Source organism: Actinia tenebrosa, unplaced genomic scaffold (genome assembly GCF_029948245.1).
Source record: "Actinia tenebrosa isolate PJP-AT-01 unplaced genomic scaffold, QUT_ActTen_1.0 PGA_scaffold16__25_contigs__length_10494907, whole genome shotgun sequence".
Lineage (NCBI taxonomy): Eukaryota > Metazoa > Cnidaria > Anthozoa > Actiniaria > Actiniidae > Actinia > Actinia tenebrosa.
Window position 1 is genome coordinate 5,346,546 of NW_028292576.1, and position 18,550 is coordinate 5,365,095.

At 37.5% G+C, this 18,550-nt stretch overlaps 2 protein-coding genes across 2 annotated transcripts; one reads left to right on the top strand and one right to left on the bottom strand.

The window, feature by feature from the left end:
• Nucleotides 1-1,110: 1,110 nt before the first annotated feature.
• LOC116286719 (uncharacterized) lies at nucleotides 1,111-18,195 on the bottom strand. The gene is made up of 12 exons (XM_089031107.1): nucleotides 17,879-18,195; nucleotides 17,137-17,222; nucleotides 15,903-16,064; nucleotides 15,011-15,163; nucleotides 11,066-11,213; nucleotides 9,800-9,879; nucleotides 8,907-8,970; nucleotides 8,460-8,527; nucleotides 8,196-8,256; nucleotides 7,504-7,769; nucleotides 6,584-7,124; nucleotides 1,111-5,548 (listed from the first exon to the last, which is right to left on the bottom strand). Exons 1-12 carry the CDS (start codon nucleotides 18,183-18,185, stop codon nucleotides 4,995-4,997), a joined length of 2,490 nt encoding a protein of 829 aa, XP_088887233.1. The 5' UTR covers nucleotides 18,186-18,195; the 3' UTR covers nucleotides 1,111-4,994.
• Nucleotides 13,316-14,072, top strand: LOC148910643 (uncharacterized). The gene is made up of 2 exons (XM_089031117.1): nucleotides 13,316-13,446; nucleotides 13,546-14,072. Exons 1-2 carry the CDS (start codon nucleotides 13,401-13,403, stop codon nucleotides 14,070-14,072), a joined length of 573 nt encoding a protein of 190 aa, XP_088887243.1. The 5' UTR covers nucleotides 13,316-13,400.
• Nucleotides 18,196-18,550: the final 355 nt, after the last annotated feature.

Below are 18,550 nucleotides of genomic sequence, written 5' to 3' on the forward strand. Positions count from 1 at the left end.
TTTACGTGTAAGAGAGACGAAACAGTCCAGGACAAAAATTATTCGAATTATTGTCGCCATTTTTCGATTCGTTGTATAAAGCTGCTTAAAAATTCAAAACTAAAAAGGGGCGAACGTAGCCTGCAGAGCCGGCGTTGTTTTGATGGGTTTGAGAGGAAGAATCGGGGTTTTGGGGTTCCTGTTTCGACCAAGGGCCCGCGAGAAAAATGGGCCCTAGCAAAAAAAAGGGGACTTTTTGCTCGGTTTCAATTCTCGCTCGTTCCAATTTTCCAAAGTTCCCCCGACACCACGGTTTTTTCCCCAAATCCTGCTCTGCAGGCTAGGGCGAACGGCGATAAGTGATAGGAGATCGATAGCTATAGGTCAGTCCAAGACAAAGGAATGGCTGGAATGATTCATATTTCTTATCGTTATTCTTGTCAATAACACAGATGTTCTTGTTGAGATATTAGGGACCTTAAGCTGCAGGACGGCAACGACGACGACGACGGCAACTATACAATAGCACTAATTACGCTATTCAATAGATACTCGTTGGAATGTACGAAATACTATGCATCATTGCCGTCTTATGCTGAAAGTAAGACGTGAAATGTCCTATTTTTACGTACTAAAGAAAACGGCTACGCCAAAAGCTTATCTTTGCTGATTTTCGTTATAAGAAAAGCTTTCCCAAAAGACGTCATTTCACTCTAAAACGGGGATGCTTATTGAGTAAAATACTAGGTAAACACGAAATAATAATACAATAGAAGGTTGAAGCGCCTCAATTTCGCCGACGTAGTCGCCCCAGTTGCCGTCCTGCAGCTTAAGGTCCCTATTTAGTGTCATTTGTAGACGAAACCATTTAAAACGACTTGAATATTCTTGATTTATATGCATGCCCAGTGTGCCTTTCGGTCGTGCAATCGACACTGACCATTTGCCGTTGGCCCTTTCAACGTTTTTTTAAAAAGCAGCTAAAATAAAATTATTATTATTACTGGATCTTCAAAAAGCAGCTAAAATAAAATTATTATTATTACTGGATCTTCAACCATTGAAGTTTAGTGAACTTCAAGAATTTCAAGTACTAATAAAAAATCTAACCACAAGAAAATCTAAGGAGCCTTTGAAGGCAGAGCAAGGAAAACTTTATATTCAGGTAAAATAACACAAGCTTTACAAATGTATATTTACATGGGAAGCTTCTCAGCCGCTTACCGGCCAAGGATATTTAATATTTTAAATAGAATCTTTAATTTGCTGATTGCAGTAAAAGTATGGCTTGACGGTCTAGCAAGAATGCACATATATCACAGACACTATAGCATTTCTTTGATAAACATATCAAACAATTGTTGTCATTCGCGGGCTTCCTGTGGTGACAAACCACGCTCCCCTCCCCTACACAATTTCCAGTCTTTTTTCGGCCAAAACCAAGATGGCTGACTAGTTAGTGATGTTTTCACTCGATTTACTGTAAATTTGAGCAGTTTTGAGCAAGAAATTCGCCTATTTAGTGAAGAAAATTATATTCCAATTTCCTAATATGGTAAGTACATTCCATATATGGTAAAAGAAACAGCTCGAGCGGAACGACAACTTTTCTATGTGGAAAGTTTGATATGTTGGAAAAATGATACCAATTCCAGTAAGGTAAAAAAGGGATACCAATTCCAGGAAGTGATGCCCATTCCAGTAAGGATGAAATATTTTCTGGAAAGCCACGGGTTTTGCCTTATTGATGTTATCACAGATTCTGTGATTTCTTTGATAATTTGGGAAAGTGATATCAATTCCAGTAAGAACCCGTTTTTGCCTGGAAAATTATTTCCAGTTACTATGATTAGTATCATTTCCAATTTACCGTAAATACCGGGATTCCTTCTTAAAAAATGGGAAAGTTATACCAATTCCAGTAAGAAACAGTTTTTTCCTGGAAATTCACGTCCAGTAACTATAATTGGTAAATGGTTATACACTTGAATCATTTCAGCACAGCTTGGTAAATGAAAGCATATTTTTTGGCATAGCACAGCAAGGATTACATTCATATAATACTTGTGTCAACTATGTGTATATATATGTATATTATTTTGTATAATACTATGATATTGGCATTTGATATCTGGCTAAATAGGAAACGTTGTCCTTTCACAAATCCCCCCCCCCTAGAAAGAAAACATTAATCGTCTCTTAATAGACCTCATCGGCTCCGACGTTTTCCCATTTCAGACCACGTCATTCCCTAGAGTTTCATTTTTTTGTTTAAGGTTTGCGCTCGGTTACACATGAGAAGACAAATGAATATGGATACAAGTCAAACAATGAATATTTTTCTCAAGGGAATGACACGTGGTCTGAAATGGGAAAAATTACGTCAGAGCCGAGGAGGTCTATTGTAACATCTGACTAAGAATTTAAGTCATTTCAAAAACCCTGTGAAACAACCAATATAACAGTTGTAACTAAATGAAATTGAACTAAAGGAAGAGAAAAAAATAACTAGAGAATTTTAAAGCATTTTCTGCATTTTCTAAATCTCTACAGTATAAAGGACTAATAATAATAATAAAATTATTATTAACTCCCTACTAGGGAGGGGTGGAGAACATCCTTGCCTCCACTTAAAGAATGTCATTCTTAGGCTCTTCCAGCCCTTGGAAATTTCAGTCTTACTCCATTATGGGGAATTAATGGGGTGGGTGGGGAAGGTAAGTAGATATTTTTTGAAATACACTCCTTACATTCTCCTGAACCCTTGCGACTGCTAATAATAAAACTACGAATACTAAATCATTTACCACGACAATATTTGTGAGGTCTATAAATAAGTATTATAACTGTGTATGTTTCACAGGAATTTTGAAATTAACCCTTGAATGGATAATAATATATCAATGTTCTACTGCAAATATTCTAACTCTATATTGCGCAAATTACAAAATTGTACAGAACCTTGATTATATTTTATAAAATACAAGCTCTTTTGGGGAATTTAGTAAGACGCAATAAAAGGTTTTCTCAAAGATATCTCATCTTTTGCAATGGTGGTTGGGGCTCCTGTGTTATAGTGGACAACGAAGGAACGCTTGGTCTATTGGCTAGCACAGGTAACCCGCCGCAAGAAACCACAAAGCAAAGATGAGGCGGCTACCAGTCTTGATCACAGGATTCTAAAACTTTCTCTGTCTCTGTTCAACGAATTTCAAAACTCATTTTCGCATAGAATAGTTATGTATTTCTACAAAGATTCATGGAATACTAACGCGTTACTTATGATAATGATAAATATACTGATATTAAATGTGAGTTGACTCAGCTAAGCATTGATAAACTTATGGCCATCTGTATCGCTAGTTTTCAATCTTTCCTAAGGGAGTGAAATAATAAGACACGGCGGCCATGTTGTTTGATATAACAAAAAGAATTCATTAACAATTCTTTTTGTTAGATTCATCCAAGATGGCTGCTATGACGTCATATACAAACGAAGAATATACACCTATTTCAAAAAACGTTGTAGGTTGGATATCTGAAAAACTGACTTGATGGGTTGCAAGCATTCCCAAAAGAGTTAAAAGACAAAAACATGGCGGCCATTGTGGTACCGTTAGCAATGGATGCTAAGGAGAAATCTTTTGTTAAATGGCACGAACATGGCCGCGATGACGTAACGTGCAAACGAAGAATTCAGAGACCGAGTAACATGCTGCAAAATGTAGTATATTCACAGCCGAGCAACATAGTTTGCATTTACATTGGAATATGACGCATGACCTTTGAGTTAGGAATGTGATTTTTCGTATTTTAGTCAGGAAACGTAAAAGCATGAAAAATTCCGCTTAGTTTCAGATCTCCGACGTTTTTGAATGAATAAATGATATGACGAACATTTTACATCACTATCTGAGCCGATGCAATATTGAAATAGTGTGTGTGCAACCATGTGAGTCAAAATCCCTTGAGATATGAATAACAATGAAACAGCCGCCATCTTGGTTGATCTAATAAGAGAAGCTGATGAGGAATGCTTTGTTATCGTCAACGAAGATGGCGGCAATGACGTAACATGTACCAGCTCTATTGGATATTCCTGTATCTATTGATATTTGTGAATATTTTGACTTTGAAATTAGACCTAAATGAATCTTTATGCACGAATCTGTAATCAAAGACGACAGTGTTATTTTGCTGATAGACTTCTTTAGTTTGGGCATGTTTTCCTGTATCAGACCATAAAACGTTTTCAAACTTATCTTGGATAGAGGAAAAAGAAAGAAAAATGAATGTGATTTCTCTTGCTTCTCCTGTCTCATCCCAGATAATAACCAAGCAAATTCATGTTGAAATTAAAAGCAAATAAGGATAATTTTGAATTTGAATTTAAAATTTTTACATGTGGATAATTTCTGAAATATTCCTCTTTAATAGGACATTTGAATAGGCATCATTTACTACAGCTACCAGAATCCCTTGCACACTTTCATTTGTTCGACTAATCACCATAATGCTCAGTGATTCGTGACAGGCGGTAAGAATTAATTTAATTTAGCACGTATCCTCGTACTGAAACCTTTGTGCGTGACAAGCAAAGCGAATCTCGGAAGTGGGTTATTGTCTCACTATTGTCATGAAATACGAATGCAAATACAAATTTCGAATAAGAAAGAAAAATTCGCTATAAGTCGAAGTTTGATGACTCGCACTGAGAATATTCTGACTGCAGAGATAATTGTTGAATAGAATTATATGCAATTTAAATTCATTTGGACCGAAGAAAGGCAATTCTGACTGAATTTGAATTTTTTTGTCACAGTGCCACGTCATTTCAATATGAATGACTGTATGGCATGATGATAGTAGTAAATACAGTACTTAAAAAAAAAACAGAAAAAAAAATCGAATGAAGTACTAAATCTAAAGATGCAGTTTTCCATTTCCGCAACTTGAATAAAAAACTAATTACAGCAGTAACTATTAAATGAATTTACAAATGTTGAAGACTGATGCTAGGATGTATGGTTGTTGGATTCCGTACTTGTCGTTGGATCGAAATTACTTGTGCTAAGACTGCTGGCATTTAGGCCAACTATATTCGTATTATTATCTTTACAACTGTCAACTGACGGCCCAATACTGGTGGTATCTGTCTGGCGTACAGCATTTTCTGATGGAAGGACATAGGCTAAGCTATCTAATCGGCCATCTCTGTTCTCATCACTAAACGACTCTACCCCTGACATTACACTATTTTCTTCACTAACGCAACTATAATCTCCCAAAGCACCCGTTATTAACTTTAAATCATAATTAGATAGATCAGTAGCGGACATAGCTCCCGAGCCATACCCTTCACTGCCGTCACCACTTGCGTCCTCACTGCTGTATCCATTAGCTTCAAGTAAAGACAGCTCTTGACTATCGTGGTCAGAATTGTAGTTTTCGCTGTCAACATCTTCGTCATGGGTGGGTGAGTCAAATGGTGAATGAAATGGGGAGTTACTTAATTCTGCACCATAAAAAATATATCGATTTGGGGGGAAATAAAGGAATGTTTTGGAATCTGAAAAGACAAAAATTCAAATTGTGAAAAAAGCCGTATGTACAACTGGGCGTCTTCCTATTCAGTTGCAACTGGGTGCCTCGATACACAGTTACAACTGGGTACCTGTCTGTGCAATTGAGAGTGGGTGTCGGCCTGTGCAGCTGCAACCGGGTGTCTGCCTGTGCAGTTGCAACTGGGTGTCTTCCTATGTAGTTACAACTGGGTGCCTAGATGCAGAATTACAACTGGGTGCCTGTCTGCAGTTGCAACTGGGTGTCTTCCTATGCACTTACAACTGGGTGCCTCGATGCACATAAAAACAACAGGGTGCCTGTCTGTGCAGTTTTAACTGGGTGTCTTCCTATGCAGTTACGACTGGGTGCTTCAATGCAGTTTTAACTAGGTGTCTGCCTGTGCAGTTGTAACTGGGTGTCTTCCTATGCAATTACAACTGGGTGCCTCGATGCAGTTTTAACTAGGTGTCTGCCTGTGCAGTTGTAACTGGGTGTCTTTCTATGAAGTTACAACTGGGTGTCTTGATGCAGTTACAACTGGGTGTCTGCAAGTGCAGTTGCAACTGGGTGTCTTCCTATGTAGTAACAACTGGGTGCCTTGATGCACTGTTACGACTGGGTGTCTGCCTGTGCAGTTGCAACTGGGTGTCTTCCTATACAGTTACAACTGGGTGTCCATCTATGCAGTTGCAATTGGGTGTCTTCCTATACAGTTACAACTGGGTGCCTTGATGCACAGTTACAACTGGGTGTCTGCCTGTGCAGTTGCAACTGGGTGTCTGCCTGTGCAGTTGCAACTGGGTGTCTTCCTATGCAGTTACAACTGGGTGTCTTGATGCACAGTTACAACTGGGTGCCTTTATGCACTGTTACAACTGGGTGTCTGCCTGTGCAGTTGCAACTAGGTGTCTTCCTATGCAGTTGCAACTGGGTGCCTTGATGCACAGTTACAACTTGGTACCTATGCACAGGTGTCTCGGTACCTCAATTCCTCTTGTAAAACACATGTTAACATTATGTAAATAATCTCATTAGTTACCTTTGTCAGTGCTTACAGGGTGTTGGTTACTAGGATATTGACACACCGTTAAGAGATCACCCAATACTGAGGAATCAACTCTCTGTTTATCAGTAATATCACTGAAGCTTGATGCCATTCCACCTGTATCCTCGCCGACAGACTGACAACTACTAAGAGGCAGTTTTGGTTCTTGCATTGACATCGCTGCTCTAAAAGGGCTAGTCTTAGGACCAAGGTCTGGAGGTGCTTGACCCATCACACTATGACCATCAGGCAGAGGTTGAAAAGACTCTCTTTCTGCCCCTAATGAATCAGTAAAGAGGTGACTGGTGGCCAGTGCTTTATCTTGATCTAGACCAATTTGAAGTTGCGCTTGTGGTAGAGTATCAGAACCAGTCAATAAACCAGGAATTGTCGTATCTTCTCTATGGGGTAGTGTATCTTCTTGTTGGAGTTTATGAGGAAGGTTAGGTATGTGTGTTGGTGTTTGACTCAGGTGATCTAGCATGGGCACACTTAAAGGACCACATGATGTCTGGTCTTGAAGTGGATTTTGTTTCTACAATAAACCAATCTAACGATTAGACCTGCTCATCTTCATGGTCTATGAGTCAATTTGTGTTATTAGTACGATATTAGACTTGAATATAGATATAAAGCGATGTTATTGCGTTTGCATTTGCGTTTTTATTGTGCTTGCATTGAACTTGCATTGCGCTTGCGTTGCCCTTGCACTGCGCTTTCATTGCGTGTACATTGCACTTTTGTGTTCATTGCGTGTTCATTGCTTGTTCATTGCGTTTGCACTGCGCGTACGTTGAGTTTGCATTGAGTTTGCATTGAGTTGGTATTAAGTTGTGATTGCGTCTGCATTATGTCTGCATTACGTTTGCATTTTCATTGCTTGTATGAACCAGGGATTGCCGATGAATACTCACATGTAGTTCTAAGGAGGCACTTCCCTCCCTGTCAGAATTTAGTAAGTGTTGGTCATTACTCGTATCCTCAACTAGTGTTGTATAGAGATCTCTGTCCACAGTGGGAACTTCTGTTTCGTCAAGAATAGACGTCCATTCCCCACCTAACGTTTTACACAGCTCCGTCACAATCACATCGCAGTCGCCTAGCAACTCGACATCAAATGTCATGTGACGTAGAGGTTCTCGGTTAATTAGAATTTGAGGGATATCTTCAGCAATGCGACCTAAAAATATCATGACATGCATCTTAAAACTGACAAAAATACAACAACCTCTGGGCTTATCTAGGTCAGAGCATGGCTAACTCACAGATTGAACCCTGAAACAACCTCTGGACTGATCTAAGTCAGAGCATGGCTAACTCACAGATAGAACCCTGCAACAACCTCTGGGCTGATCTAAGTCAGGGCATGTCTAACTCACAGATTGAACCCTGAAACCTCTGGGCTGATCTTAGTCAGGGCATGGCTAACTCACAGATTGAACCCTGAAACAACCTCTGGGCTGATCTAAGTCAGGGCATGACTAACTCACAGATCGAACCCTGAAACAACCTCTGGGCTGATCTAGTCCACCAACGTTACCTATATTCAAATTGAAAGGACAAGATGTGGCAATGGTATGAACAGTTCATGTGAAGTACTACTTACTTGGTATCAAAGCAACTGGTCTCACTTTTAACGATGATCCAATAACAATCAAAAGATCAGCCTAAAAGACAAATACAGAGTAGAAAATGTTATAGCAGACAAATGGCTTACAATCAAGACAAGCATTGTGATTGGATGGTTTGTAATTTCATGCATCCTGATTGGCTGATTGCAAAATGTGATTGAAGTATAATTATAGCAACACAGGCTTCCCATTCATATGAAATTTGTTAAATACACAAAGCTATTTCACATGTTTAATACCTTTTCTGAATCTTCTTCTAAGTGATGGTAGAAATCAGAAGGAAGATTCTCACCAAAGAAGACAATATCTACAGATACTGTAGTTAAGACTAAAAACTGGCATTCAATTTACTAGTCATTTTAAAATACGCTGTTTGCATGATGACACTAACAAAATGGACATCAATGATCTGATGATGATATTGGTAATAGATTATAATGGTAAAGATGATGTTGATGATGATGATGGTAGTAGTTATAATGATAAAAAATAATTAACAAATAAAACAGCTTTTTCTGTGCTCCGTTCAGTAATAAAGCATGCAGGAAGTGATGTAAACATGAAAGAAGTGTAAGGAGAAGCAGGAGCCATAGGCCAGCGCTTCTCAAACTCCTTGAGTGCTTACGGCGCTTCCTAAGGGGTGACGGCAATAATGATAATGATGATGTTAGCTAAACAAAGGATACCAGGCTTCATGATAGCAAAAGCCCCATCTTCTTCTTCCTTACATTTTGGACAAGTTGGAATTTTCTAAAAGAAAAGTTGTTTGAAAAGATTTTTGAGGATTAAAGGACGAAAATCTTTAGTGCAGTCTAACATCTCCCTCAAGATTTATTTTATTTTATTACAGTTATTTGAAATATTATTGTAATTTTATTGTAATTTGTATTTTATGAAAGAAATAAAAAACTTTCTTGCTGTGCTGTGTGAAGTTATAAAACACTTGGGGATTGGCAGAACACTTGAGAAGTGTCGAGAAGTCCGCTAAGTGTCATACTTATCCTAAAACTTCTCTCATGTTCTGCCAGTCCCCTCGTTCTTTATGACTGCACACAGCAAGCTTTGAGTGTTTTCTATTTCTTCAAAATTTAAATGCCGCATGACCTCCATGTGACTATTTAAAGCTCTCCAATTGGTCATGTGAGTGAACCAAAATTCAAAACGCAATCAATCATTATTTTGGGAGTGATTTTGAATTGTTTGAGGTCACACATCACAGAAAATGAAAACCCTTGATATTGTTTCATGCAAAAACCCCTTTACCATTCCTGTTATTACATTATTTGGAAAACACAACTCAGGCAGATCTAGGGGAGGGGTGCAGAGGGTGCGCACTCCTCCTTGCTTGGACTTTGTACCCCTACTTCAAATGTAACCAATAAAAATAATGTTTTCCCTTTGATTCTAAGAGGTGCACCCCTCACTGGTTCGACGTTGAGCCCCTACTTTGAAGATAACCAATACAAAATAATGTTTTTCCCTTTGATTCTAAGGGGTACAACCCTCCCTGAAGAAAATCCTGGATCCACCCCTCTAACTACAATAAACCTCCTAATAAAATTCCTATTTTACTACTCACTTGACTAAATATATCTTCTTTGATCGCACTTGAAGATACTTGATATTTACAATTGGTACATGAAGCTGTTGAAAAAGACCCTGCGAAAGAATACAATGATGACTTAATAAATGCAAACTGAGACATGCTCAAAAATATTTATAAAAGCAATATAAAATTGCTGCTTATTTCTCTGTACTGTGATAAACACTCAGGGAGATGTAGAGCACTCAAAAAGCAATATAAAATTGCTGCTTATGTCTCTGTACTGTGATAAACACTCAAGGAGATGTAGAGCACTCAAAAATGAATATAAAATTGCTGCTTGTGTCTCTGTACTGTGATAAACACTCAAGGAGATGTAGAGCACTCAAAAAGCAATATAAAATTGCTGCTTGTGTCTCTGTACTGTGATAAACACTCAAGGAGATGTAGAGCACTCAAAAATGAATATAAAATTGCTGCTTGTGTCTCTGTACTGTGATAAACACTCAAGGAGATGTAGAGCACTCAAAAATGAATATAAAATTGCTGCTTGTGTCTCTGTACTGTGATAAACACTAAGGGAGATGTAGAGCACTTAAAAAAATGAGAGAAACACTCATCTATGACTCATGTTCCTTTAGAAACTTGCTTATGTCGTGATCTACAGCTCCCAGAGTGTTTATAATCACAGTAAAGAGACATGCGCATATGTTTAATATTCATTCAATAGAGTATATACATACCATGACATTGTATAAGTAATGTTTAATAAACGAGCAGGAGTGTTTTATCGGGTATAAAACACGAGGCGCAGCCGAGTGGTTTTAGACCCGATAAAACACGATCTGCGAGATTATTGAACGGCTTAGAAAACTTATGATGTTTGTTCTCATACTGTACCGATTTTTTTACGAAATGAACCAAGTTTGATAGAGAAAATCCAAGTTAAAGTTTATGCAAATGAAGACGAATATTTATCAGATTTAAAATCACCTTCATGGTCATGATTTCTATTGTGTTTTCTTCATGAATTATTAATGAGTTTTCTAACTCTTGTTATACCAGCTATCTGTTCTAGTGTATCAATATTCTGGGAATATTCATTCAATAGAGTATATACATACCATGACATTGTATAACTCTTGTTATACCAGCTATCTGTTCTAGTGTATCAATATTCTGGGAATATTCATTAAATAGAGTATACACATACCATGACATTGTATAACTCTTGTTATACCAGCTATCTGTTCTAGTGTATCGATATTCTGGGAATATTCATTCAATAGAGTATATACATACCATGACATTGTATAACTCTTGTTATACCAGCTATTTGTTCTAGTGTATCAATATTCTGGGAATAATTTCTCAAGAGGCGGCCATGTTCTTCAATTTGGCGAATAAATCTGTGACTTAACGAAGGTTTGAACTGCCCTGGATAAATTTCCTATGACAAAAAAAAGGTTTTAATATTATGGGCTTCCTGGGGCGACTTGCAACAGGTAGCTAAATAAAACAGAATGTGTAGTTCCAGAAAATATCCATACCCCACCCACAGAGGAAACTTGAAATTCTGGAGGGGAGGGGATGAGAGAAAGAACAGAATTACAGAGTTCGTATGAAAGAAAATTGGAACTTCCTGGGGGTAGGGGGGTCCTCTTACGAATTCCCTTCGTTGCGTGGGTATGGATATTTTTTGGGACTATCCAATATAATTTTTAATCACTCTCAATGAAATGCTATGCCAGAGACTCTGAAAAACTCTAAAACTTCAAGAGCTGTGCTTGGTGAGAATATTTCTCATTATAATAAGGATTATGTCATGCTAATATTTTTATTTTACCTTAGCAAATTTAAATATCAAATGTCAGAGACTCTGGGAAACTCAAGAATTTTAAGAGCTGTGCTTGGTGAGAATATTTCTCATTATAATAAGGATTATGTCATGCTAATATTTTTATTTTACCTTAGCAAATTTAAATATCAAATGTCAGAGACTCTGGGAAACTCAAGAATTTTAAGAGCTGTGCTTGGTTAGAGTATTTCTCATTATAATAGAACGTTTTCCAACAACCGGGGTTTAAAATTCTAATGAGTTTGCTAATATGCTAATGATCTACGTACCGTACTGCCAGCTAAATTATACCGAAATAATCTGCGTGAAGAAGTTTTAACCTTAAAATGCTAATCTTATTGCACTTTCTGTGAACTTGTCATAATTTCCAGGAATGTAAACGAACTCAACGTTCTAAATTTATTAAAAACTCAACAAGTGTTACAAGACTTTGTTTTTTATTCAACATCAACGTTTGTATCTGAAAAAATGCAAATGAGTGGACTAAGCTAGCATGGAAATTGGCTGTACACAGAAATACCTTTTTAGTTTGTTATAAATGTTCAAATAAGCGTACTCGACGTTCAGCAAGAAATGACGCAAGCTCCACACATACTGGAAGAAGCCATCTAGGATGTCTCCATAACTGTGATATGGCTTTGTACACTTTTATTTCTTTAAATACATGCTCCACCTTGATTCGTCGTCGTGACAGACACTTGTTAAAGCGCCTTGCCCGCCTTCTTTCTCTGGGGTTCAGCAAATGCATTTGATTTGCTCTTACGGCCGTCAGCAATGATCCACCATCAGGATAAGCCTTGTCCGCTAGAAGTTTTGCACCTTGTGGTAGGTCCAGAGGCTGTCCTGGTCCAATGCGGGTCATCAGCCTGTAAGATGTCGCATCGTGTGTACTACCAAGAAACCCGGCCTGAACATATCTCAAGTGTCCAAGGTTATCAATGATAAGTTGGGTGTTGAAACAGTGGTAGTGACGGTGCCCACTATAGAACGATCTCTGGGGCTCTGTTATGGGTCGGTATATCTCATGCGGGGTTGCGTCTATAGCGCCCACTGCGTTTGGGAATTCTGGCCAATTTCCCCTGATGTTGGCCCATTCATTTACATTTAACCAGCGAATTTGATTTTGGAAATACCTCCACATCTCTGGTATGACTCTGTATATAATTCGCACAACAGTTGATGGGTCTGTATCGAACCACAGAGCTAGACTTTCCACATGCAGATATTTGCGTAGCCACATTAAAGCTAATAGAACTTGATTCGTGATGTTGAGTTGTGAGCGTCCTAGTCGTTGACGTGGTAATCCATCCCTTGTTAAACGGAATAGAGCTGGAGAAACATCTGCTACTAGCTGCAGAAATGACTGTGGGGTTTCACCTGTATTTCTCCAAAACAACCACGGCTGTCTTTGAATTAGAGAGAACACATCCCTGCCATCAAATCCACTTCCACGGAAGCCTGTAAGAAGACGTCTATTTAACGGCACGTTTTGTATGTTTAACGGAGGCTGGAAAGCAGACAGAAGTATCAAAATTGCTAGTATTTGCAAAAGCAGGACACGTATATCCTGAATCTGCATCTCAAGTTCACAGTAACTACCAGTCAAACTTCTATTTTTTGAATAATTAAAATCGAAGCGTGCAACTAACACCGTTATTGTAATTAGTCCAGGCTGTTTAGAGTTTTGCACTTCGGAATTTTCTGAGCATTCAGTGCCCATCGAGTGACAATTGAGTTTAGCTAGTTTACTTGATTATTTCTGATAAACGTTTTGTCAAGATGTCACAAAAAGATTCTCCAATACCGGGAAATTCGCATGGGTTAGGTAAGTAAACCATTTTTAAAAAGCCCATTTCTGGATTTTTGCGACAAATTAATTTTATTATCGTTTTCAACTTATGGTTTGTAATTTTAATTGTGATAGGATCACTACCAAAGCGTGCTAATGTTGGTGAAAAGGAAATTGAATTTATTTCTAAATGCTACAACGAATGTAATAGCAAAGAGTGGCCTGAAATCCTACAGTACTGCAAAGAAAGAATCCTAGAGGCACAACTCCCTCATCATGTTGTGGCACTCTATCTGCAGAGCCCACTGGCAAGTCGACTGATAACCAGAATGAAGAACATTTTAAAGAAAATGTTGGCTTCCCCGACTGAACCAATAAACTCCATGAAGTATGCAGAGAAGAAAACACCTTCCCAGAGAAGACAAGCAGTGAAGGACAAATTAGAGGGAGAGTATGTTGCGTCATCATCATGCGAGAGCGAGTTTGATGAAAAAGATGACTGCTTTGCCGGTACGAACAAGGTATCTAAAAAGAGGAAGGTTGATAATGCAGCAGAAACCCAAGCTGCACATAAGAAAATGTGCGAAAAGGCTTTGGAAACGATGAGTAAAGTAGATGCCGTTTTAAGCAAGGTGGACAAATATCTAGATAAGAATAACTAGGCTATTAAAAAATGGAATCAAATCTTCAGTCTCGACTGTTATAGCGAGCAGGTATATCGTCACTTATACTCAAAGATTTGTACTTTACAAACGTTGCTGTTGAATAAAACTTCTATAAAAATCTTGTAACAATTTTAGTGAGTTTTTAGAGAAGTTAAATCGTTGGTGCTGGCCTATCTCTGGCTTCTCAGAAGTTACATATATGAAATTTCTGAAAAGCTGGAGATAGGCAAGCACCAGCAACAGCGAGTTTACTTCTCTTAAAACCAAATATAGCGTTAATAGTTTTGTAAGCACGTTTTAGAATGGCAAGCGTTTTAACGTTGAGTTCGTTTACATTCCTGGAAATTATGACAAGTTCACAGAAAGTGCAATAAGACTAGCATTTTAAGGTTAAAACTAATTCACGCGGATTATTTCGGTTTAATTTGGCTGGCAGTACGGTACGTAGATCATTAGCATATTAGCAAACTCATTAGAATTTTTAACCCCGGTTGTTGGAAAACGTTCTAATAAGGATTATGTCATGCTAATATTTTTATTTTACCTTGAAATGTCAGAGACTCTGGGAAACTCAAGAATTTCAAGAGCCATGGTTGGTTAGAATATTTCTCTTTATTTAACAATGATTCGCCGAAGGCGAAGTGAATATCAGGGAATAATAACTGAAACGAAGTTGAGGTTATTATTCCCGATATTTACTGAGCCTGAGGTGAATAATTGTTTTAGTATAAAATAATGCACATGTGATTCTTTCAAAAAAAGAAGATAAAAGACACATTTTTTCCCAGTAACAGCAACAAAGCAGCTGGCCGCCATTTTGGATTATAGCTGGAGGTGATTATCGTGTGATAATCTGAGTTTCTCAATAATCACCTGTGTACATGTATTTATACTAAAATAAGGATAATCTTCTCATACTATAATATTTTTTTTACCTTAGCAAATTTAAAGAATGGTTTGGGATTCTGATTAAAGTATGTAATATCAAACATGGCTTGAGGATCTGGTAGGTCAGGGTACTCTTGACTTAGACGAGCATATATACCATCACGTGATCTGAAGTCTGGGATACCACAAGACACAGAAACCTGATAAGGAATAAGATGCGTAATTACAAAAAGATTGATTATTAAAAAATATTATATAGTTAGGATAGTACGCGTGCTCTGATTGGTCAAAAACTGTGCTATATTAGTGAACGGAGCACAGTGCTGACGCCATTCGCACATGCAAGGTGCTGCTAGATCCTGTGATCATCCTTCTTTTTGCATAATCAAATTCAATACAGAAAAAAAATTTGTAACTATATAATAAAACGAATAAAACAGCTTTTTCTGTGCTCCGTTCAGTAATAAAGCACTTAGGAAGCGCCGTAAGCACTCAGGAAGTGAGAAGCACTCGCCTACGACTCGTGTTTCTCCTTATGCTTCTTTCGTGCTTACGTCACTTCCTGCGTGCTTTATTACTGAACAGAGCACAGAAAAAGCTGTTTTATTTGTTAAATAGTGCTGTCTCTCTCTGATGTTTAGTTCATTCCTAGAGTCACAGGTTCGATTCTCAAATTGAACAGATTCAGATTTTTACAATTTATTTTTGTAATAGTTTTTACGAAAATTTTGCAATTAGGTAGAGAATCATTTATTTAACCTGTGAAAGAAAAATGATTATTTAGCTAATACTAGATGATAACTCAATGGGTTAATACGTCACCCTCTTTAAATAAAGTTTATTGTATTGTATTGTCTGCTACTCATTATTATGCGTACTATTTTTTCACAGGTTAAATAAAAACTTCTGCAAATCCTAGATACTGTATGAATAACTCACCCCAGCTCCAGTCAATACCACAATATTTTTGCAGCTATTCACCAGACTGACGACATCATCTAATGTATTTACATAATCTAGTTTTTGTCGAGGTGTTGGTGATGTAAGGAGGCTGATAATAATCTTCCACAGCGTTGAGTGGCTATCTTCTATCTCTGTTGGCTGATCATTTAGAGAAACAAAACAGAATTAAAAAAAACAACAAAAAAAAACAACAGATGATTGGCTCAAGCTTCATCAGTAACTAACTTTTCAGAGAAAAAAAAAAGATTAAAATTTTTTCTGCACTTTTGATACAAGTAAAATCAATCTTACTGCCGACATAGAATATAGGATTTATAATCATTAATTATTAGATGCCTTCCATTAGTATTTCTATCGCATCTTACAAGTGTCAGGTCTACCAAATTGTGTGAATTATCACTGCTTTACCTTAAACAATTATTGGATGAGGTTGAGAAAATCCGGTTGAACATGACATAATGACACATGACATGCCAACAACTGATGCAGGTCCACTAGTCAGGGACTAGAAAGTCTTTGCTCCAGGCTAGTGAAAATTAACACCCACTAGTCCATAGGCTAGCAGGGTTTATGTATATGCCATTGGATTTATAGACTTACTGTTCAATGTGTAGTTCCAGAAACTATCCATCCCCCCCCCCCCTTCACCCAGAGGAATTTTAAACTTCTGAGGGTTAGCAGGGGCGGATCCAGGGGGAGTGAATAAAGGTAAATTTTCACCCCCTTCTCTGAGCAGTTATGTCTTCAAATTTCATAATTAAGTTGTTATCTGTTACAATGTATGTTTTTTGGGGGGAAATGTGCAAAAGGGAAATGATTGATGAGAGAAAATAACTTTTAATATCTTTAAAAGCTTTAAAACTTGCATTTCTGTGGGTCTCAAATTCAAAAATTCCTGGGAGATTATGCAGGGACCTCAATAATTATTGCTCCAGCCTTTTGCACTTGTTTATTGAAAAAAATCACCCCACTTTTGAAAATCCTGTATCGGCACCTGGGTAGGGGGGGGGGGGGGGTCAAAGAAAGAACAATATTAAAGAGTTTGTATGAATGAAAATTGGAATCTCCAAGGAAGAAGGGTCTTTAAAAATATTCTTCCATGGGGGGTATGGATTATTTCTGGAACTACACATTGTCTAGAATCTGGAAAACTTAGTGTTAAGCAAAGCTGTACTGTAACTCAAATGTCTTTCTTCATACACGTACTTACCACTTTAGCATGGGGTATCATGTAAGAGAGTATTTCTCTTGGATTGATACCGAGAGTCATCTGCCGCTGAACCCAACCCATTGGACCTAATATAACACCATGAAATAACCATTAATTTCTTTATATAATACAGTTTTAAATTTAGGCAAGTCCAATTTGAGAACTTTCAAAAAAGAGAAGCACCTATGAATTCCAAATGATTGTATAAGATTGTACGATTTTTAGTTCAGAAGCACTAAACAAAATTGAGCAACTTAATTTAGACTCTAAAGAGTAAAATAACGATTTAATTGTACTCCTCTTGTCCAATCAGAATCGAGTATATTTATGATAAGCACAATGATTTGTAACCTTTATATGAATATGAAGGGTAATTTTCAGTAGCAAATTTCAAGCTTAATAAGAAAATTACTCTAACCCTGGATGTGGTTTGATGAGTCCTAAAACGATTTTCGTTCATAGTCACCTCCCCTCCCCCTTCATTTTTTCTAAGATGTACAGTACTTTTATAAAACTGCCTTAAAAACCTTCAAAATTTTCGAACTGGAAGGCAATTTGACATCCCCAAATATTCTAATAACTAATACTTCACATTTATTCTTTATTCATTGCATTATTGGCTCAAAAACAGGATTTCGTAAAATGACATTTCGTTAACAAAACAAAAACAAACATGGCTGCCGACAGCGAGTTGAAAATATTCCAATTACTCTCGTTAAACAAGGTTAAGTTTAAAGTTTACCTGCTATGGGTTGGTAATGACGTTCTTCGATATTATCAATGTCATCTTCTACGCTAAAACAGCTCGGGAAGTCGTCCCCGTCGAATTGTTCGTGCTTTGAAAATTCGTTATTGCCGCCATCATGTTCACGTGACGAACAACTAGTTTCTTGAAAGACGCTAAAATTTGACAAAATTGGCTCTTCGTCGACTATTGCTCCTTCTTTATCACTTTTTGAAGCTTTAGGTGGGCTAAGACCTTCGATTTCTCTCTCAGGAGAAAGACGAATTCGTTTTGAACGGAATTTCTTGCTTTCTGCATCCGCCATTTTGGATCGTATGTCGGTATGCAAGGTCCATTATATGGAAGGTATTGAAGGGTCATTATGTGTAAGGGCTCGGATGTATCCACAGGGATACCAAACATTATTTTGTGAAAAAGTGAAAAAGTACAAGACCGATTATTGAAATTCATTGATATTCATTTTATGATACATTGAGAAGGGATGTTAAGATGAAATAATTTACGATCTAGAAAAAATGTATGAAATTGGGAGTGCGAAGACATGTTATCTTTTTGAACTCTGCTTTTGAAAATTTAGGGCTGTCTCCCTAGTGCCATGGGCGTAGCGAGGTCTCTGGAATTCACGGGGGAATAAATAAATAAGTAAATAAGCAAATGGGAGCCGAGATT

Bases quoted from the DNA above. Each gene is read 5' to 3' on its own strand.
- LOC116286719 (XM_089031107.1), bottom strand. From the start codon at position 18,185: ATGGCGGATGCAGAAAGCAAGAAATTCCGTTCAAAACGAATTCGTCTT. The intron at 9,880-11,065 runs GTATGTATATAC...ATTCTTTCGCAG, and splicing joins AAGAGTTATACAATGTCATG to GGTCTTTTTCAACAGCTTCA. The intron at 7,770-8,195 runs GTAAGTAGTACT...TGATATTTTTAG, and splicing joins ACCAGTTGCTTTGATACCAA to GTCGCATTGCTGAAGATATC.
- LOC148910643 (XM_089031117.1), top strand. From the start codon at position 13,401: ATGTCACAAAAAGATTCTCCAATACCGGGAAATTCGCATGGGTTAG. The intron at 13,447-13,545 runs GTAAGTAAACCA...TAATTGTGATAG, and splicing joins GGGAAATTCGCATGGGTTAG to GATCACTACCAAAGCGTGCT.